The 23,185-nt window shown below is 36.2% G+C and overlaps 1 protein-coding gene across 2 annotated transcripts in view; it reads right to left on the bottom strand.

Annotated features, from left to right (window-relative positions):
* Positions 1-1,005: 1,005 nt before the first annotated feature.
* LOC132625903 (uncharacterized) overlaps positions 1,006-23,185 on the bottom strand; it is a 29,525-nt gene continuing 7,345 nt past the window's right edge. The window contains exons 1-9 of one of the 2 annotated variants that reach the window (XM_060340533.1): positions 7,537-7,768; positions 6,625-6,708; positions 3,356-3,465; positions 3,150-3,200; positions 2,497-2,640; positions 2,314-2,403; positions 2,066-2,172; positions 1,642-1,726; positions 1,006-1,413 (exon numbers count right to left, since the gene is read on the bottom strand). In XM_060340533.1, the coding sequence (XP_060196516.1) occupies positions 1,315-1,413; positions 1,642-1,726; positions 2,066-2,172; positions 2,314-2,403; positions 2,497-2,640; positions 3,150-3,200; positions 3,356-3,465; positions 6,625-6,708; positions 7,537-7,648 (882 nt within the window). In that variant the 5' untranslated portion in view covers positions 7,649-7,768 and the 3' untranslated portion in view covers positions 1,006-1,314. Of the gene's footprint in view, positions 1,414-1,641; positions 1,727-2,065; positions 2,173-2,313; positions 2,404-2,496; positions 2,641-3,149; positions 3,201-3,355; positions 3,466-6,624; positions 6,709-7,536; positions 7,769-23,185 lie in introns of those variants that run through there. The other variant, XM_060340534.1, reaches the window with a different exon arrangement.

Here is a 23,185-nt window from a genome sequence, read left to right as displayed (position 1 = left end):
AAGCACTCCAACATATAAAAAATAAAAGGGAGAGTTAATTTAATCATAACAACATATACCATACTTTGAATTCACTGAACTTCCTGCCCCATTGAGTACTTAAACTTTGCCTTTTTAATATGATATCGGTATAATGATTTGTTTTTTGTACACCTTTTTAAAATGTGACTTACAAAAAATCCAAAGTATATTTGAGCTTGAACTCTTTAGAAAGGACCAGATACTCTCGCTTTAATTAGCATGAAGAACTGTTCTTGTCACTTTATCAAATATGCTTGTAGTTTCACCAATAACTTAAAGGAAATTCAATAGCTACAACTGCAAATCGAAAGATATTAATGTGGAAGATCTCAACAAGCTATTTTATTCCAATGGTACTCCTTCAAGAAAACAAAGCGTTTCTCTATTAACTTTGTAATGATGTGAAAAAATTGACTCATGAATGGTTGACAATAGTTTAAAATCAAACATGTAATATAAGTATTTACCTTGTTTTGCACCAGAAAACGTCATTGACTTGCTCTTCGAGATATTGGAAACTTTAATAAAAGAAAAACATAGAGCGCTTCTGTTGCACTGTATAATATAGTAGTTCTATTTTATTTTTTTCAGTGCCTTGGTGCTTAGACTTGTTCTTTTTTTTTTTTTTTTATGAATTTACAAAAATGGTTAATGAAGACATATTAATTGGATTCAAGTACTTTAACTAGCAAAATACTTTTGATAGTATCTAGCAAGCTTAGTTAAATTGTTGAGTACAGGGTTGAAAATGCAATTGAGGGTTGGATCAAATAGGCTACCTTTAGAATCGGCAAACAACTAAACAAAACCTGACTGACCATTATCAAAAATAGTTCTAAAATTATGTGCAAGCTAAAAAGATTATATGCTTAACACAAGGGAAAAGAGAATTATTGACCAAATAACGAAGTTGCAAAGAAAATAATCACTCTATTTTGCTCTTTCCTCAATCATTTAAGCTGCAATAACCTCAAGAAAGAAGAGTCATATGAATCAATTTTGAGATTTAAAAAAAAAACCTAGCACAGTATACATAACATTATATTCCAAGGTCAAGACCTTACATCTCTTCTCTGTGGAATTGGAAGCAGCAAATTTAAGTCAAATATGTTGCTCTAAGATCAATCACCTCTCTTGCATTTCAACGACCAAACATATGTCTAGCTAAGAGACGTTTTTTTTGGGTAACAAAACTGATTTTAGCAGCAATCATCACCAAAGTATGAAATCAACTCCTGTTGGTGCAAACGGAAAGACGTGGAGGCTTCACTTCAAACTTCATATTCTGCATGTTCAGTCCCCTAGAAGCGTCCGCTTTTTGGATGTGTTCATGTAAGGCCTTATGACCCATTCAGTTTGAGCTTCGTCTTGGTCCATCGTCCCTAATTTGATCTACGTATAAAAACAAGGAACTTGATCAGGAACGAGCAGATAAGAGAACTTGCAGCACTTCTTTTCCTTTTTTATTGTTCCAAATTATTTTGAAGGAATATGTGGATGTGGAAAATGTAGGTCTGGCTACTAAACGTAGATAAATCAAGATACCACAGTTTCACAATTATTCATTAACGTGGATGCAAACAAATATGACGAACCAGGTCCTGTTTTAATTATTGTTACCTGGTAAAGCCGTAGTTCAAATCGAGGGCCAACCTCTTTCAGCTCAATTGATTTTGGACCTCCATGCTTTTCATAGATGTGATGTCTGCATGTCTCAATCAAATTTAGTACAAAGCAATGGGGAAAGAAGAAGCCGTATCTTATTCAACTATTCTCTCAGTATCTTAATGATTTCTGAAATAATCACTATGCTAAGCTGCTGGAACAAATGTATAAAAAGCAATGACCAAAACAACTAAAAGAGCCATCCCTGAAATGAACTTGAAAACACACAAAAAGATGTTGCACGAGGAAAAAAAACTTCCTATATCTATAATTGTTTAAGAATAGCTAAGCCCAAAGATATACTAGTTTATAAGCTTCATCCGCTCGTATGGCACCATCATTTTTTCAGTAATTTAATTACTATGAACAAGAAACTAACCTGAATGAAATGTAATCTGACTGGTTAGCAAATGTGATGATACGTTTTGTATCAGGCTTGGGCACAGGAAACAAATGCTTTAGGATGTTAACTGTCCTCTCACCAAGCTGCATGATCAAAATATCTCACGCTATATTAAGAATAAATAACTCTAGATAACATAGATTTTCGTTTCTTTTGGAAATATGCAAGTCTATTGAAATGAGGGTGAAGTTTTATTCTTCATCAAAAGGGGTGTTAGGAATTACCTTAGTTGAAAATTTGTCAAAAATCAAATGTGGGTACGCCTCAGGCATTGTTCCCATAGATTTTTTGTCCTTGATATCATGTCTGGTGACCTGCATGAAAAAGATAGATGAGAACGTCGTCTACAACTCACAGCCAGCAGAAGAAAACTTCTGGATATACAAGGGAAGAGTAAGACCACTTACCACATTGAGCAATCCAAAGTAAGCAGTTGGACCAAAAGGCAGATGGCTAATGATAATACCATCAGGCACACCACGATGCTCATGGACCAAAATTACATCTGTAAAATCATGAGCTCGGCATGTTTCAATTATTTCTGATATAACCTGCAAAAAAATGAGTAAAATACAAACACATGATAAACAAATACAAGAAAGTCTAAGAATGTAAATAGCTTGAAGCTATGCTGCTCGGACTATCCAAAATGGCGGATCCTCCAAAAATGCAGTACTTTTGGAGGACCCGACATGCACCCAGACAATATTTTTAAAACACCGAGCAACATAGGCTTGAAGAACTAAATAGCTTGTTACGCAAGTATATTAAAGTAAATAAGTGCTTCAGCTAAATCATTTTCCCCGCAAAAAACAAGGGGTCTAAAGTCCAGAGCTGCTTTTTTTACAAAACTAATACGTGGTGTATATATGTGTGCCTCAAACAGTTTTCCAGTATTTACTGTGTTCCAGGATACACATACAGACACAAAAATGTACATATACACATACTTCTAAATTGTAATTTAAATTTTAAGCTAATGGATCGTCCTACCCGACAAGAAGTTAGAGAAAACAGTTCCAATTGTAATATAATGAATCTTTCAAGTTGTAAGCCCAACCTGACCACCACGATTCATCCGCTGAGCATTAGGGAACACAATTTTCAACTCCTGGCTCCATACAACAACAGGGGAAGAAGGAAAGAATACGACATGAGAAATGTCAATTGAAAAAATATAGTTATCAATTTAATGACTTGTAAAAGAAAGAGTGAAGGGGTTAGGGGATTACGTAATATAACAGGACAATTTAAGGGTACACCAACCTTGACAAACTGGGTAAGAGGAGCACTAGGATTTCTTGAAGTGGTAAGCAAGATTTTGGGATCTTTTTCAGTTGCATTAGCATATTCATCATCAATAGTTGATCGAGGTACTGCATCAACATCATTAAAAATAGACAAAAGCCTTGTCTTAGCAAATACATAGCACGTACAACTACAACTCAACACGTAATGTAATTGGAGAACATCTCAACAGCAAGACACTGTGCTCTACTTGTACATGCATCGTCTACAATTCCCATCTCTGAATATATTCTTAAGAGAATAAAGTGACATTTGTCATAGAAAAGGCATGATGAAGATACAGCATAAAAGGGCGAATAACTGTAAAGGTTATAGGTCCCGACCGCACAGTTTTCACATGTTCTTGTTGTACTCTTATTGCTTGTTTGCTTTATTCTTCCTACATATTTTCTTAGTATGACTATATTTCTGACAGAGATTGTATATGGATGGCTTCCAATCATAAGTTACCTTTTGTTTTATTAGATTCCCCCTTTCATTCAGGAAACACATGGTATCAAGTAATATTGCGCCAATTCTCACCTCTAATAATAGTCTTGCAAAGTTTAGCCCAATATTCCTTTCATTATGTCTATCAACTATTAGAGTCTTTCCCATGAGACTTCCTATTTTGCTTAGACCCTTGGCACTCCAGTATTTAAAATCTAAACCTGGTAGTTTTATCCAGATGGGGATAGAAAATAGTTTTTTTTTTTTAAGATAAATGATTTCATTGCAGGCATCAAGCAGATGCATAGTAGTTACAAATGTAGAATAGCAAAAGGGCCAGCTCTCCTTTATATAGCTAGTTAAGGGACAGGAAACTGACAAAGTTCAGAAAGGTAACAGGGGAATCTAATGGAGATAAATAAACCCAGCTATACAAAAACATGAGGTATTTGGCTTTTAAAGATTGGTAGGTAGTTGATATCCCATCAAAGCATCTTCTATTAGTTCCTCCCTTGAAAACTCCATATTCGGATCCTATGCCTTCATAATAAGTGGTTTGTTAGCAAACTGATAGATCCCACCTTTTAACACCTCATCCTTCCCTTCTCCAGAGTCAAATCTCACCAAAAGTATGTCATTCTTCATCATTAATATTTTGTTGATACCTAGTTTTCTCCACATCCTCTGTATGAAGCCATTTAATATAGAAAATGGAGGATGAGCTCCCAACACATAACAAACAATAAAATTCTAACAGTATTCTACCTCTCTGATATCCTCATCTTCAGTTTCTACTTTTAGTTAATCCCCTTTATTAGATGGTGGCACATATTCTAGATTAAAACCAACATTACGGATTTTTGATATATCAAAATTGTCCCAAACTGATGTTTTGGATGCACTGCGAGTTATAGAATCGGGTTCCAGATTATTACCAGTTGTTGACTACAAGTGCCCTACCTCATCTGCTCACAATGACTACATTCATCAGCTGAACCATGAATGATTTGGTTCCATTCTGCTAATGTCTCCTTAGCCGGAGTACTTTTAAGTCGAATTGGGCTCACCACAGTAGCAGCAGCAGTTGTTACGAGCACATTACTAGATCCACCGGTCTGAATTCGAGTTGGGCTCACTGTCACACCAGTTGTACAAGACTCAAACCCCTTCGTTGCAGCTACTACAACAGTACAGGCCACTGGTAACTAAGCAGCAAGAGCAACTTGATCACAGCAATGTAATTAGTTCGCTTCATTCCCTTCTTCTGGGCCATAACTGTACCCTAAATCAAATTCCTCTAGCTAGTATTACGTCTCTGCTGTTCTAGTAGTGCAATTTCCAGTGTCGAAGGTTTGGCCTCCTACCCATGGTGAGGTGCACGATATGCTAACCTGCACTGGGAGAGCTCAAAACTTGCCATCCTAAAGAATTAATGAATTCTATTCTTCATATATGACCCAAATATTTGTCTGAGCTAAACGCAGTGGTTTTGTTGAACTTGTGTCTAATCTAAATCCGCCACTACCTTCCATCCTTCATTGCTTTTTACAAGAACAAGCAGCTCCAATTTTTAATACTAATTTCAAGCTTAAGCGGATAAATTGATCCTAATTCTAGTAAAATCTTGAAACTGGTCCCCAAATTCTAATTGCAATTCAACACTTTTTTTCTGGATTATGCTTAAAAAGAAAATTTGCAATTTTGTTATGGAAAATGTGCCAATTCATTGCAACAAATTATGTAGTATTAACTTCTATTGTAAATTAAACTTTCAAATACAGAGCCGATTAAATTATTTTTCACTTAAATATGAAGTGCAAAAGCAATTTCTACACAATAGATCACGTCTTCTGATGCCATGTAGTAGCCGTTACTGAAACAGAATACATGAGACGTAAGCCAAACCCCTTTTTTAGACAACTATATATCAATCAATTATACCACAATTTCAAAGTAATTCAGTTCTAAGATGGAACAGCGCTTAAAAGTCAAAAACAAACTAGAAAGAGAATAGCTTAACAATATGAACTCTTTTTGACAAAACGAACAAGATATTTTAGTGTATTTTTGGTCGGTTTTTGTTCCATCTTTTTGCCTCACACTAACAAAGTGAAAATAAAGTTACATTCCTACTAGAAATGGTATTGCATTCTCGTGCCCATCTTTCCCTGTCTGTTCTTCCCATTCTGCTAAATATGGCTCTACATGCCTACCAACATCCAACTTTTAATCTTTCAACTTTTCTTTTTCCCATATTATGTTATTTGCTAACGAAAAAAATCCAATCTTTGGCCTTCAATTCATTTTTGTCAATCATTTTAAGCAAATCTAAGGTGCTGTTTGGCCATAAATACCAAAAACAAATTCACTTTTTTTGGAATTTTTGAAGTTGGAGTTGGAGTTGTGTTTGGCCATAGTTTTTGAAATTGTAGTTTTTGGTGAAATGTAGTTGTAAAAAAGTGAAAAAAGTGATTTTTTTTTTAAAAACAAGTTTTTTGAGTTTTTGGTATTACGGAATACAACTTCAAGTTGTATTCGGAATATTTATGGCCAAACGCCCAAAAGTGAAAAAAGTGAAGAAAAAAAATCCGGAAAAAAGTGAATAATTTTTATGGCCAAACGGCACCTAAGTAAACATAGCACTTCTTCTCCTACTATTAAACACCAAAAACCACTTCCACCCCAGTTAAATAAACTAAGTATCCATAACCAATACTAATTGCATCACCCTTAATCAGTCCTCTAAACTTATAAAATCATGCAAACAACACATGGGGCAAAAGGGTCAATTAGCATACCAGCAGTATTTTCATCTTCAAGGTCGATTTCTTTGCGAAGAGCAGCCTCTTCATTCCTCAGCTCAGTTGGAATCGGTTTTCCCTCTGTAAATACACAAAATATACAATATTATGTAACATTATAATAACTGGGGAAAGCATTATCCATAATGTATCAACCTCGTATAAAAGCGTATAATAATGTATACAAGGTGTATATACACAACTATAGGCTAAACCGGGAACAAAATCAAAATATGGGCTACATAGGGTTAATATTCTCTTCCACTAAACATAGAGCGTAATTTTTCCCAAACAAAAAAGCATTAAAAAAAAAAAAAGAATTCCACGAAGTTCAAGATTTTCTCATTAATATTTTCTCCCACTAGACATAACGCATAATTTTTCCAAAAAAAAAAAAAAGCATTAAAATTATTCTACACAGTTCAAGATTTTGAATAAATAAAAGGTGTTTACACACAACTATGGGCTAAACAGGGTAACAAACTCAAAATATGGGCTACATGGGGTAAATATTTTCTCCCACTAGACATAACGCATAATTTTTCCAAAAAAAAAAAACATTAAAATTATTCTACACAGTTCAAGATTTTGAATAAATAAAAGGTGTTTACACACAACTATGGGCTAAACAGGGTAACAAACTCAAAATATGGGCTACATGGGGTAAATATTTTCTCCCACTAGACATAACGCATAATTTTTCCAAAAAAAAAAAAAAAGCATTAAAATTATTCTACACAGTTCAAGATTTTGAATAAATAAAAGGTGTTTACACACAACTATGGGCTAAACAGGTTAACAAACTCAAAATATGGGCTACATGGGGTAAATATTTTCTCCCACTAAACATAGAGCGTAATTTTTCCCAAAAAAAAAAAAGAATTCTACAAAGTTGAAGATTTAAGTGACCTTCTAAAGCTTCTTTAATTTTGCGTTTCTTTTCATAGAGCAAACGTTCTTTCCCTTCTAAGCTTTTTCTGTATAGATATTCTCTTCGTAACCTAATGTTTCTTCTATGCATGGCTGCCTTCAAAACGTTGTCGTTTTCAAGGTTTTGTTGGTGTTAGGGTTTAAGGAGAAGAAGAAAGGAAGGGTTTTGATCTTGCAATGGGTCATTTGCACTTTTTCCCTTCAAATGGGCTGGTCTTTTAATTTTTGTCCGTGAAAATCTTCTTTTTTTTTTTTTTTGCGCGGATCGCCCTTTATTTGGGCTGGTCTTTAATTTTTGCCCTCCAAATTACTGGTCTTTAAATTTTACCCTTGCATAACACTCTAAGGTTGTGGGTTTGAAACCTAACTCAGTTAAAAAAAAAATTGCAAGGCAGAATTTTGGCATAGGTACTATGTAGTTTCATATGAACTTATGGCTTGCGATTTTTTTTTTTAACTCTACTGGGATTCGAACCCAGTATCCAAATGTTAGGGGTAGTTTAGGCCACTTTTTTGTTAGTTAAAGTACCGAAGGGCAAAAATTAAAGACCAACAATTTGAGGAGAAAAAATTAAAGACCACCCCCGAAGGCATTCGTGCGAATGACCCCTTATGCATATAGGGGCACAAGTTATGTATCGTAATATTCACAAGTCATGCCTAAGACTTTAAAAAACTCATGCCCCATTAGACATAAGCTCGATTTTGAAGGGTAAAAATTAAACATCAGCCCATTTGAAGGTCAAACTGGGCTATTAGAAATAATTGCACGGTTTGACCTTCAAATAAGTTGGTCTTTAATTTATGTAAAATCAGAATTTCTATCAAATCACACATTTGCCTTTCAAATTTGAGCGTATGTCTAACGGGGCATAAGATTTTTAAGGTTGCGACGCATAACTTGTGGAATATTATGATGTGAAAATATAAATTTATGCCTCATGAAAAAGTTATTTGCATTGAAGGTAAATATTAAAGACCCAGCACAAAATAGGAAGAAAAGTGCAAATGACCCATAGTTAAACTTGCAGATGGACTTACATCGGTTTGGGGTTTCCTCGTATATACGCTGGATCAAGTTATTGGGCTCATTCTATTAGCATTGTGTATTAGCCTGAAAGGAGGAAGTGACAAATAGGCAAATAGCTGTTTGGAGGATACATAGTTTTTACTACTATATAGAAGCACCAGTTGGGGTCACTTTTGGTCGTCTGTTGTGGTCCTTTTTCGTCGTCCGTTGTGGGCCCTTAAAAAAATTGTAAAAAAAAAAAAATTGGGCCCCATATGAAACAGGCCTAATAAAAAAAAATTATAAAAAAAAAATTGTGGACCCCATATATATCAAACAACAACTAATATTTTTAAAAAATGTGAGCCTCATATTAAACATCAACTAGTATTAAAAAAGAAAAAGAAGAAAAAAAGTGGAAACCACCACATTCAAACTCACGGGAAAAAAAAAAGCGGACCCCATATTAACAAAATCAAACAATAGTAAAAAAAAAAAGTGAATCCCATATTAAAAAAAACAAACAATGTTAAAAAAAAAGGTGCTTAGAAAATCAAACAATTTAATCAATAATGATTGACTCATTGCCACATGTGTATCAACTCATTAGTGGGAGCAAATGAAATTATTGTATAGCAACATGCTTAAAATACTTATATATTAAAATAAGATAGAATCTAATTACTTTTTCATTTTTTCCTTACTCTAATAAATGTGAAAAGAGATTAATGTCATAAAAGAAAAAATAATATTAAATGGAGATCAAATAATTAATAAGGTAAATTAGTGAAATTATAATTCTAATTGACGTTTCCTTAAAAAGCCGTGTAAAAAACAACATGACAAGTAAAATGAATTAATAAAAAAATATTTACTAAAAATTAAAAAATAGAAGTTCTTCATTTAGATAAAAAATCAAATTTCTACTTTGTTTCATCTTAAACATGTAAAATTAATATAATAATTTGAATTAGAATTATCCAAATCAAAATTTGATAAAATAATTATATGTATTACTTTACTATTACTACTATATAGAAGAGCCGGTTTATAGAGGCAAGATCGTCGTCCGTGTTCGGTCCTACTTTTATATTTAAGAGTAAACAAATCCTTTATGATCCCACCCACTTTCTTATTTAAGGGCAAAAAAATGACGTTTTATACTTTATATTACCAACTCTTCTAAAAAGCAGATAGAAATACTTTATTATATTTCTATTTTTCTACTATATACAAGCATCGGTTTACCCATGCTTCGTCGACAGTCACTCTTAAAAAAAAAAAAAAAAAAAAAAAAACTAGACCCCACCATAAAGCATGTATAAAGCATACTTTGACAGACGTGTGAACTCCAAACAATACTCGCGAACTGACTTATTACCCTGCTCCAGCTTTTCAAATTTTGTAGCCATTGCAATTCTTTCCTCATCAGACAAAAACCTTTCCATGAATGCCTCCTCAAATTCAGCCCACGTCGGAGCTAAAGCAACGTCACCTCTCTCAGATTCCCATATCTCAAACCATACGTGAGCAACATCCTTCAACTGATACGAAGCAAGCCTCACAGCTTCTGAATCGTGGGCATCCATTGCCCTCAATGCCTTAAAGGTCTCATCTAAGAAGTGTTGGGGGTCGTCCACCTCTCGTGACCCAAAGAACTCTGGTGGCTTTAAGTCTAGGAACTGCTTAAATCTGCCTCCACCATGAGGTCCCACACCAACACGCTGCTGTTGAGCCGCAACCAAAGCAGTCAACATTTGAATCGCTGTTTGCATAGTACCAATCTCAGGCACACCCGCAACAGGAATAGCAGGAGCAGGCGGTGCTGGGGGTGGTGCTTGATTTCCAGCATCATTTCCATTACCAGCATTCGATCCTCCAAGATTTCGGTTAGCTTTTGCGGGGCGTCCTTGTTTACCACTTTTGGATCGCGTCAGAGTCATTTCTGCAAGGCACGAATTACGAGCGAATTAGAATGATCCTAAAGAAAGTTCAAGCTCTATAGCACAATCTAGAATAGAGAGGAGTGAGAAACACCTATAAATGCCCTGGTAGTCTTTCGATCATACAGGTGATCAGGCTGCACAAGGAAGACTCCACTAGACACAGCTCCACAGACACAGACAACTCCTAGGACACATTTAAACCTTGGCTCTGATACCAAGCTTGTCACGCCCCAAATCCCACCCTAGACGTGACCGGCATCCGACGTCATGAACGATATCGGAAGAACCTAATAACACCATAATAATACTCGAACCCGCCAGGTTCAACATTCGCCTCAGAAAAATTTATAAATTAAATGTAACATATCATGAATCATGAATTAAATTAGCGGAAGTCTTTAATATCATAAAAGTTAATTAAAACGTGACAACGCCCAAGAGTTAACAAAACTCCACAACTACCCACAAGAATGCATACTATGGAGCTTCTAGGATAAAGAGATAATAGTTTGACTCATCGGGACGCAGCCCGGAAATCTAAAATAATAAGTGAAACAGGAAGTGTCCCACCAACAAGGATGTGGGCTCACCAAATCAACAACAGCAGCAAGTCCTCCTAAGCGTCGAGAGTATCACGAGCCTGCTCTTCTCCGTTACCTAACATACCATCAAAAACAACAATGGTATGCCTGAGTACTTCGTACTCAGTGAGTGCCTCGGGGACAACAAGTACTATGAAAATAGAATACGTAACGCATAAAGAAATTAGTCTTGCCAGTCAGGTTAGAACGATATAAGAACAGTTATCCAGTTTATGTATCTCAATAATAACATCAAAACCAATTTATAAAGCCTCTTGTCAAGATACAATCTCAAATATGTCTTTTTAACCAATTAAGATAATCATCACCAATTCCATGAGAGAATAAGAATATCTCACATGCCAATACAGTCCCAAGAACCAATCACATCGAAGGGATAACCGTAGAGATTCCCTAAACACTGCGCAATACACCGAATTATAGATTCACGGTGGCTACTCTTCCTCCCGAATAGCAAGGCCATTAATACACCCCAGGTAGCGAACCCGGAAGTGGCCACTCTTACTCCCGAATGGCAAGGCAATTAATACACTAGGATCCATAGTGGCTACTCTTCCTCCCGAATAGCAAGGCAAACACAATAACAAAGTCCATGGCATAGAAGCCGATTCACAATTTGTCTCAAAGTAGTCACACCATCAATAACATTAAAGTTCATTATGCCATATCTAAAGAATAAGTCATTCCAATCAAAGTTTTGAAACGTATAACTTCTTTACAAAAGATTTCCATGTCCCAATTCATCAATGAGAATGTTATCACCAACTCTTAACCATCATTATTAAGCATCTCTCATAGGGAAAAACATTCATAATATCTTATACATATATAGGGTTTGTTACAATCTAGGTTTAATGTGGGTTTGTCCCCTCACACACATTAACCACCATTTAGACATGAATTAGAGTTCAAGAAACATAAAAAGATTGCTTTTCCTTTCATTCATTAAGGAATCTTGAATAAAATTTATACTTCCAACAATAGTTTCATAAGTGATTTTAAAAGGGAGACATACCTTAATTTGTTAAACAAGATTTAACAATTCACTTTTCTATTGAAGAACACCCAAAACCTAGCTTGAATCACTTTGGAAGGAAATATGTTGCAAACCCTTAATTGTTCCAAAACTTGAATTAAAGACTTGAATTTTTGGAGAAGATTTCCTAAATCTTGATTCTTGAATCTTGAGATGGGTTTTCTTGAAAACCCTAGATTAGGAATGATGATTTACTGATTAGATTACAAGGATATTAGAATTGAGTTGGAATAATTAGAATGGACTTACCTTGGTGTTCTTGATGTTGGAGGAGAGTAGGAGGTCGTTCTAGGGTTTGAAGGAATGAAAAATAATGAGTTGAACTGATATGGATGAATATATATTGTTCTGTGAAAGTGAAATTTACGACCTGAACAGTGCTGGTCGTAAAGTCAGTTTACGGGCCGTAAATTGATTTACGGACCGTATTCTGCACTTTGGACTGCACTGTGTCGCTTCAGTAAAATGGCCATAACTCCTTGCACAGATGTCCGTTTGACCCCCGTAAGATACCGTTGGAAAGGTATTTCAATGATCTACAACTTTCATCAAGGAAGTTTTCCCAAATTCTAAATACGTTTTGAAATACGGGCCGTAAAGTGAAATACGGTCCGTATTTAACCATATGACCTCAAAATGTCAAATTCCAGAATGTTCAGAAATTCTTGGTTTCAGTTTACGGGCACTGTTCATGGTCGTAAATTGAAATACGGTCACTGTTCATGGGCGTAAACCACCATATCACAACTGAACAGAAAAATTTCAATTTCCACATTCTTTATCTGATGTTCTAAGTCTAGGATCGTGGTCAAAACTTTCGTTAAAGGTACGGGGTGTTACAATTAATATCAAATGAAGATCAAATAATGAATAAAGTAAATTAGTCAAATTATAATTCTAATTCACGTTTCCCTAAAAAAATCATGCAAAAGACAATATGACAAGTAAAATGAGTTAAACCGAGAATATTTACCAAAAATTAATAAATGGCATTTCTTCATTTAAATAGAAAATTAATTTCTACTTTGTTTCGTTTCAAACATGTAAAATTAATTTAATATTTTGAATTAGAATTATCCAAATCAAAATTTGATAAAAAAATAATAAGTATTTTACACTTTTAAATTAATCGCATTAAAATTGAAAGTATCAACTGATGCTTAAATATTGCTATTATTATTATTATATATATATATATATATATATATATCGAAGTGTTGGGCCCGTGCGCAGCACGGGCATAAGCCATCTAGTTGTTTATAGAAAAGGCGAAAAAACAGATTATTTAATATAAAAATTAATTTAAATAGTCGTTATTCAAAAAATAATAACTAATATATGTATAATCTATAGAATTAGTGTATATTTTATGTATATTGTCCAACGGAAAAATAGTTTTGGTCAAGCGGCTTAGTGTATAACTGTTTCTTATTGAATGTTTAATCGCTTTAGAATCAAATTTAAAGTTGCGATTCTAAACTTTCACCTTCAATCCTTTGAGTATGAAGTTAGAATTGCTAAAGCCTAATTTCATACCTCGGGGCTTAAATTTTTAATGCGGGTTGTTTGTATGCTTTTCTAATCTTCTGGGTTGATGTTAGACTTTGGCATTCCAACTTTAAACATGAAGTAGGATGTATCTAGTAGTATAGATGTGGTGTAACACCTCGTATCTTGGAACTCATGTTAGACTCGTAACGTTAGAGTTTTAGAGAAAAATTTGAAAGTTCGTACGTATTACGAAAGTGGTTGACCAGCCTACTTCGGGCACCCGTAACTCCTTGATTAGTTGATAATTTGAGAAAACTTAAAACATGAAAGTTGTATCCCTTTTGGAATAACTTTCCAAAGGTATCTTATGGAGCTCAAACGGAGCTATGTGCTAAGAGTTATGCCTATTTTTACTATCACTGGTCGGAGTAGAATTTTCAGATTTTGGGTTACATTTTTAGCCTTTTCCTACTCGAATTGGGACTCCTTATTTTATTATTGTATGAACTAAAAACGTCCCTAACACTATTCTAAACCCTAAGAGACTATTCTTTCTCTCTCTACATCCATCCCTAATGAACCTAGACACTTCAATCTTGCAAGAAACTCATTCTTGCAATCAAGAAAAATCAAGAAACCTTTAAGAATTCGGTTTGGCAATCTAGTTTCCTAAGGTTTCCTCCAAGGTAAATATTTTAATCAAGAACCTTTGTATTCTACAAGATTTATCATTTATAAATACTAGAATAAATCCATCTATCCCGTTACCCTATAAAAATCAAGAGTTGTAAAAAAGTTGGAGAAAACTCTAGTATTTTTCTGTTGAGTTTCATTCCGACCAGCCATATTAATTTGATGTTTTTTGATAATCTAACCATTGGATCCAGCCCAAATATTAACTGAGTGTTCATAACATATAAGTCTAACATATGAACGGTGGAGATTGGATTTAGAGGTCTGTAGCAGTACCCTTTGAGCCACAAACAATAGCTATGAAAATCAGTGAAAATCCTCTCAAGGTTTCCAAATTCAAAGCTTTTGGAATTATTCTTCAAAGATTCAGACTTTTCTTCAAGTTTTGGACAGATTAAAGTATGTAGAGTTACTATCTATGTGTGGGAACATCATTGTTCTTCCCTACGCCTCATAATCCATAAATTATGATTCTCTGTGAAAACTAGGGTTTCTATACCATGCTCATGATAACCCTAGGTATATGTCCATGATTATATTATGTATGAATTGTTATAGTTCCATCATTGAGTTCTTAATATTTTTTTATGATTATTAAGAATCTGTCTGTAATCTATGAAAAATCCATATATCTCATTCCATGGGTTCATGCATGCTAGTTTATGATATATTATGCTATTTGCAAGAAAATACTATACATGTTTTACAAGTTCATGCAAGCAACTATAATTCATGATATCCATGTACAAGCAAGTTATATTCATGAAAACCATGGGCTGCAAGTGCTACTTATTTTACATGTTCATGTTTTTTTGGGATTTGCTTAGTTAACCGAGAAGGCTCAGATAGCCTGAAACTACGTAGTCACCGTAGGATATGGGTTGTCAGCAAGGAGACAAGACCTTTATTATGCAGTTTAGATCCTTACATGCTTATTATTACTTAAATGTCATATTCCTGTCAAGATATGAATGTTCTGCTGGTAGGACGCAAGTACCAGATCATGTTGTCAGTTATACTATATCACTCCCCATGTTACAAGTAGTTATATATACATGTATTTCCATTGATTTACTGTTTTCAGACTTTATTTATATGTGTTCATGCTCATGTTCATGTCCAGGTTTTCAGTTTCACTTCTTATCATATTATTTCATGTCTCATGTTCTTTCTTTCAGTTGCTTTAAATACCAGTACATTCAATGTGCTGACGTCCCCTTTCTATTGCCCGGGGGCCTGCATTTCACGATGCAGGTATTGATTGACAAGACAACATATTTGCTCGTTAGGACATTGCTCGTATCAGCTTTTGGTGAGCCCGATCTCATTCGAGGTTGTGTCTTTACTTCTATTTATTTGATTATACATTTAAGGTATGCCGAGGGCCTTGTCCCGGTGAACAGTTTAGCAGACAGATTCATGTCAGAGGTTTCACAGACTAGTCAGTTGTCATGTTCAGTTGAGTTGGCCTTAATTTCTACATTACCATAATTCCACATTCATGATATAATAATAATAACAATAATTTCAGACTTTAATTATTGAACTCCATGTTTTCACAATTCATGCATGTTTACTTTATATTCCGCATCAGTTCATGTCCCATGTAGACTCATCAAGTCATGTGGTTCGCTCGGTCACATGCAGCAAGGTACCGAGTGTCGTGTTACGCCCAGGCCGTTGACATTAAGTAATGAAGTTTGAAATTTTTCATCGTAGAGATTTGAAGCCAGGAATTGGCGAAGAATTAATTTTGGCCAAACCCATCGGCAGCCCCTTGTGGGCTAAACAGGGTAACAAATTCAAAATATGGGCTACATGGGGTATATATTTTCTCCCACTACACATGTCATGGCCGGATTTCCAGCCATGCCCCATGACCCCTTGGGCGCGCCCCATGGCGCCATGGCAAGCCTCTCAGCGCATAACGCCATGGACAGCCCCGTGGTCTCGGACGCCCCAAGTGACAAGGTTGCTTCTGCCAATGTCACCCCATCAATGTCCCTCGCTCGCGCCCCTGCGCTGGCCGTGCCTCAACGCGTGCCCAGCGCCCAGTGACAATGCAGCTCTGCTACAGTGCCAGCGCTCAGCGCCTAGTGCCTGCGCCCCAGTGCGCGCGCGCACGACAGTGCCCCGACCAAGGGTGCACAAGGACCTGCTCTAGTTAGGTCTCTTTTGTTGTAATTATAGAGTAGTTTACTTTATGTATTTTTTGTTGTGATTCTCTAGCAAGCCTATGTCTAGTTCTATGACTTGGGTTTTTATATTTAAAGTATTATTAGGGGGGATCAAGCAATCAAAACATTCAAGCAAGCAATCAATTCTCTGTACTGGTGTCTCTCCCCCTCGACACCGCTTGCTTTCTTTGTAATAGCTTTCATTAATTCAAACAACTCTTTTCTCAATTCACTTTCCTGTTCTCTCAATTGCTCTTGACATTGGTTTTCCCGCACGACACTGACAGTCTCGTCTAGCGTGCGGAGGGGACCCCGGTTGGCGGACAGTAACCTTGGAATCATCGGTTGCTTAGCCTTACGTCGCCCTTCCAAGAAGTCTCAGGAAGGCGCCGCGTAACAGTTGGTATCAGAGCTTAGGCTCGACATCGGACGAGGGAACACGTTGCTATTGTTATCATTTTCTGACCATGGTGAACCATGGAGACCGCCTCTTGATTTTGGAAACTGCGGTCAATAGATTTCAACCCGTGACCGAAAGGGTGGAGGACCTGGACCGCAGGATGCTGCAGGTCGATCAAGACATTGTGAATATTGCTACTGACACTGATGCAGCCGCCCAGACGGCTGCCGCACAAAGAGATGAGGACCTGGCCCATAGGACTCAGGAGGCAGATAGAATGACTGCCATGCAAGTAACCATCGACAACTTGACTAATCAGCTCAATGTTGTCAACGCTGCCTTACAGGGCCTACTCCGAGGAGGGGGCAATCCTATTGGGGGCGCGGCAAACATTACCGCGGCACCCCAAAAACTCAAGATTCCCGAACCAAAGCCCTATCAGGGTGCTCGAAACGCCAAAGAAGTGGAAAATTTCATCTTTGACATCGAGCAGTACTTCGACGCTGTGGGAGAACTGGAGGAGCCCAAGAAGGTAGCAACTGCTGCCATGTATTTACAAGGCGACGCCAAACTCTGGTGGCGTGTGAAATATGAAGCTATCAAGGCAGGTGAGGATGCTCTTGAGACATGGGAAGAACTAAAAGCAGTCATTCGTTTACAGTTCTTCCCCGAGAACGTCTAGTATAATGCACGGAGGAAACTTCGGGAACTCAGGCAAACGAAGTCAGTCCGAGATTATGTCCGCGAGTTCTCTGCACTCATGATGAACATAAGGGACATGGGCGACAAGGACAAGCTTTTCACGTTCATGGAAGGGTTGAAACCCTATGCCCGCATGGAAATACAAAGACAAAGGGTGGATTCCTTGCCCAAAGCTATCCAAGCTGCAGAATGCCTCAGTGACTACCAAGTGAATGCTCGAAAGCATAGACCTCAACCACCAGCCCGTGGGGGATTCAAAGGGGGTCAATCCTACAATGCTGGCCCCAGCCGAAGTGGGGGAGATCGTAGTGTGACCAAATCTAAAGGTTCCTCCTCAGGCAGCAATAGTGCTGCATCTCATAATAATGATCGGGGGCGGAAGCCCCCTGTTGACACCCAATTTTGTCCCGTCTCTCTGCCAAAATACCTATTTACGCTTCTAATATTTTTTGGAAAAGATAAAAAATATTATGTTTTACTATAATTATTAGCCTTTTATCAAAACCGGGGTTTCATTATTATATTACAGTTACTAATTATTATTATTATTATTATTATTATTATTATTATTATTATTATTATTATTATTATTATTACAGTTCACAATTTCTATCATTTTCAGTATTTTACCAGCTTACGCACACGCATCGCATTTATCTTTGCATAATTAAATAATAGTATTTATTTCAGTGTGGATTTTTCAAAATATTATTGCACGGCTATTATAACGCTATTTTTATCCGAGCATTGATGATTGCATATCTCATGTCGAGCAATATTTTAACACAAGTTATTTAAATAAGTCCCTTATTCAAATTTAGAAAAAAAAAACTATTTCTTGCACTCGGTCCGTATTTTGACTTACCGGACCCCAAATCGAAGTCCAATCAACTCATAAATATTTTTTTGTATCAGTCCATATTTTTGACTCAATTTTTAGACCAATCCATTTTTTAATTTATTAGCCATCCTTTTAATACCCGGTCTAAAAAATCAACCCAGTCCATAAATGGACTGGGTCCGACCCATTTCGTCCAAAAAGGGGAAACCCTTAGGGTTTCCTCTCATTTCTCACCCCACCTCCCTCTTCGTTCCTTCTTCTCTCTTTTCCTCGTCTCCGCCTCCCACTTCCACCGCTTCCCCACCTTCCCGTCGATTCTCTCCACCTATCCATCGTCACCTCTACACCACCATCTCCTCCCTTCTTATCACCACCATCACCACCGTCGCCACCACGTCACCTCCACCATACCTCCGACTTCAGCCATTCACCACGTGACCCCCATCCGCCGCTCCCTGCCATCTCCCACGTTATCATCTGACACACTCCACTTAACTTCGTCTCCACCCACGCCTCTGACACCCACGTTACCCCTGTCACACCCACGTTACCCCTGTCACACCCACGTTACCCCTGTCACACCCACGCTACCCTCACCATCACCCCCAGCTCGTTTTGTCTCCCCCCGCTCCTCTCTCTCTCCTTCTTCAAAGCCTTATAAATAGTTGTGGTCGAAAATCAAAGAAGGGGGAGAAAAAAAGATAAGATTCTTGAAATCAAAACGCTTTCAAGAAACAGAGGGAAAAGGGATTGAAAAAAAGACTGAGTCGCACAAAATCCCTTGAAAAACCGAGTCTTTTAGTCACCTGTAACTCCCTAAAAAAATACGGACTCGATTCACAGTTTTTTTCGTTTGTTTTGTTTTTGTTATCGAGTCGAAATATCAAATCAATTTTGTTTTCTGTTGATTGTTGTGGTGTTGCTGCGAATCCGAGCATCGCAAGCTCGGATTTGGTAGTGTTCGAGTGTAGATCGAGGATTCGAAGCCTCATTTCGCTGCATCCCGAGAAGGTCAATAACCTTTCCTTTTCTTTATTTTTTTTTGCGTGTTCTTGCTCCTTTAATTATTATGTGTTATGTATTCAGCTTAAGCATGTCGGTTTATTCAGGTTAGTAGGCTAATCTGCTTATGTGTTCGTCTCGGACTGGTTTAGCTCTCCTTTAATTTTGCTAGCCGTGCTCTGTTTATCCTAGATTGGCAGTTAAGATATCGACATGTTAGCAATTAGTTAGGTAATTCCAGTTACGTAGTTAAGGCATATCTTATATGATTTGTGTGGGTTTAGGTGTAGGGATGACTTAGTCAATGTTCGAAACATATGAGCAAGATCTGTTGGGTATGTTTGGGTGTTAATTTGACTTGTTTCAACTGAATTTGTCTAAAATGTTGCATTGTCTGGCCTATATGTTGTTGTGGTTAGAATATATTAGTTAACTGCTGTACAATCTGAGTGTTAGTGGTCCTAAACCAGGCTGTTATGCGTATATTATCCTATCTTCTGCCTACTACTTTCCCAAACATATAATTGTTGTGTTTAAAAAACATGAGATTGGGAATCTCTGTGCTGAGCCAGTCACAGTTATGCAATAGAGTATGTCAAAAAATATGAATTTTGAAATAGGTCTTGTCCATTCTGAGTGCTAACATGCCTTCTAAAATGAGTAATCTCTTCTGGTTTATCAATATAGTTTTACCTGGAGACGAGGTGTATAATTTCATGTTAAGTTGACTTTTTAAGATATTCGCTGCGATTGCTATGCCAATGCTGTTTGCTTTAGTGTATTGTGTAGTTTCTCATAAAAGTCCATTGTCTATCTGCTGGGCTGTCGTGTTGTTTGTTTGGAACCATGATTATGCTCGTAAGAATTCCCTATACTACTGTTCTATTCCCATCATCGTGTCTGCCTTTGCTAATAGTTGGCTGTTATGATATGATGCCAACACCATACTAAAAGAACTACTGGTTTTGAAAGAGGCAGGTGCTTTGGTGTGGTGAGAATGTAGTATTAAGCTTTACTGCTATATGTTGAGATTTGTTGAACCTGAAGATTCTGGTTGCTTTCTAATTACCATCTCAATATAACAATTTGTGTAATTTTGAAAGGTTCAGTTAGTTTAGCAAGAACTGTGGTGATTTGTTGTTTATTCTGTTGCTATTTTGATAAAACAAACGACACACTTTGAGGAGGAAATTAACTGCTTGTTGATTTGTTCTATAAAAAGAAATAGACATCATATTCGATAGGCCTGTCCTACTTGTGTTTGAGTCAGCATGTCTGGTAGGAATATTGAATGTCACTTTTTTTTTTCTCAGTTAAGTTCCTCATGACTAGGTAGTATTTAATCTCTTTCATTGCGGGCATGCCATCAAAGATATAACAACCAATAGCCTTACTTAAATTTCGCATGGCTTTTATAATTCAATTCTGTGAAAACTCATTGGACTTATTCAATCAAATCAAGGACTGCCTGAGTCTGTTTGAATTGGAAAACTCTCCATCATATGATTTGAACAATGAAGAGGTTATGTAAAATGAATAGCATTGGCACTAAACAGTTGAAAATGGAAGGTTCCTTAGACTGAATACGTAGAACCCTGCTCGTTTCAATGATTGCATGTTAAATGTATTTAGTGTGCAGACAGTATATGATTTGTTATGCATTGAAGATGTTTAAGCCCTTTTCGAAATCCTATAGTCAAATTATGCATGCAAATGGCCTCCTGACATTCGGATTTTGAGTTGTGTTTCATCCTGACTGTGTTGTGTTAATTTCCCGAATGAATATACTCAAACATATACAGTATATATATTTAACTTACCAATCTACTTTGAATCTATATTTTATATGTTTGAGCCTTATTTATCGATTACGTACTAATCTTTTTCCTTTCGTTTTATGCATGATCATCACATACGAGTCCGAGAAACTCGTTCTTCTCCTACATTTTATGTTGGGCTAAAAGCCCAACGACGTCTCCTCCGTATCCAGTTCTGCTCGCAGCCAAGGGGAATAAAGATGGAGTTTTGGGTTAAGGCTCAAATAAAAAAGAAAACAGCATCAACAATCCTTAAAATGGGTTGAGCCCATTTAGCTCATTTCTTCTTCTATCTTGTTTTTTTTCTTTTCGCGTACTTAGTTTTGTATTGCATGATTAACTCTTTATTTTGTTTTATCTTCTTAACTTAGATAAACCTTAGTAGAGTCGTTGAGTTAATTTAATATAACGGGTGGTCAATTTAAAGTATCTATAATATTTATTTTGTTAAGATAGTTGATTTTCAATAACATACTTGGAGTAAAAGAAATCATGTTCTGCTACTTTAAAATATTATATTTAAAAAATATTATATTTAAAAAATATTGCAAATACGCAAATACAAACTCTAGTCTAATTTGTAAATAATTCTTCAGGTTTGAATCAATTTAGCATACTCTTAATAAGAAGTAATAAAAGGATAAAAGAAACCCATTTCTTGCTGAATCCTATCTATAAGTCTAGATTCTTCTACATCGTCATATTCCTGTAACATAGTTTAAAAACGTTTAAATCTTTTCTTAAAAGCTATTATTTATGGGCAAAATCGTTATATTCCCTACAAGTATAATCTTAAATAGCATTTTACTATATTTCATATAAATTCTCCGCCACATTTTAAGCTTTATTTAAATAGCATCTAAAGTCTTCCTTTATGCAAACTATCTTTTATAAGTTTTATTTCTAAATAGCATTTGATTTAAAGCCTTAATAACCTTTATGAGTTTTATTCGAAAATGGCATCTAAAGTTTTCTTTATACAAATTATTATCTCTTTTCTGTAAATATTACTTTAGTTAACATGATTTTCTTCTTAAAACTTTAGCAATATTCTAAGGTCATTTTCTAAAAAATTTATCCTACATTTAATTTAATTAATTAACCTAAGTTGGTCGGATAACCGTAAGTTAACGGATTCTAAAGTATGCCTAACCCCTTCCCTTTAGGATAATATAGAGCCCTTACTTAGAATCACACTGGTTAAGCAGACTATTAATTGAGGTTTAGTTTTAACTTTGCCTTAGTTAAACTCTAGGTGTCCTAATTCACCGTTAAATTAATTAGGTGGCGGCTCCTTAAAACAAAATAAACGGGAATCACCAATACGTCATACTCCTTAAATCAACCCGGTTAAAATGGGGTGTGACAGCTTGGCGACTCCACTGGGGACTTTAGGTTTTTAACCATAACAACTTAGGTTAATAGTTAATTTGTTGGATATTTTGTTTGTTTTTCTTTTTTTGCCTTTATTATTGCTTTTTTCTTATATGCTTTTGGTTGTTTTTATTTTATTCCTTATGTAAATTTTCTATGTAATATGTATGTTATTGCTTTCCTTAAATTGGCATTCCGCTCATATTTCTTCCACTCCTGGAAAACTCACACATATTCACACACTTAAAGCGGCTTCGCAGTTTGCGCCCGTGCACTACTAAATTACCCCTTTAGTTGGATTGGTCTTGTGGATTTAGTCGATCGGCGGTGCAGTCGACGGCCACGAACTTTCCACTTCCAAGTTGTCCGCCTGGGGGAGCCTTGTGTCATAGGAAAACCATTCTTAGTCTACCTAGGTAGAGCGAAAACCAAAACCTTGTAAGGACATGCATCATTTTAAACCTAGGAGGCTTAATACCCTTGGAGTATTAAGTTCATTAGTCAACCTTACCAAATGTCCAAATGAGTCTATGACTCT

Source organism: Lycium barbarum, chromosome 2 (genome assembly GCF_019175385.1).
Source record: "Lycium barbarum isolate Lr01 chromosome 2, ASM1917538v2, whole genome shotgun sequence".
NCBI lineage: Eukaryota > Viridiplantae > Streptophyta > Magnoliopsida > Solanales > Solanaceae > Lycium > Lycium barbarum.
The sequence above is the reverse complement of the archived record's forward strand: the minus strand, read 5'-3'. Positions and strand labels throughout refer to the sequence as shown.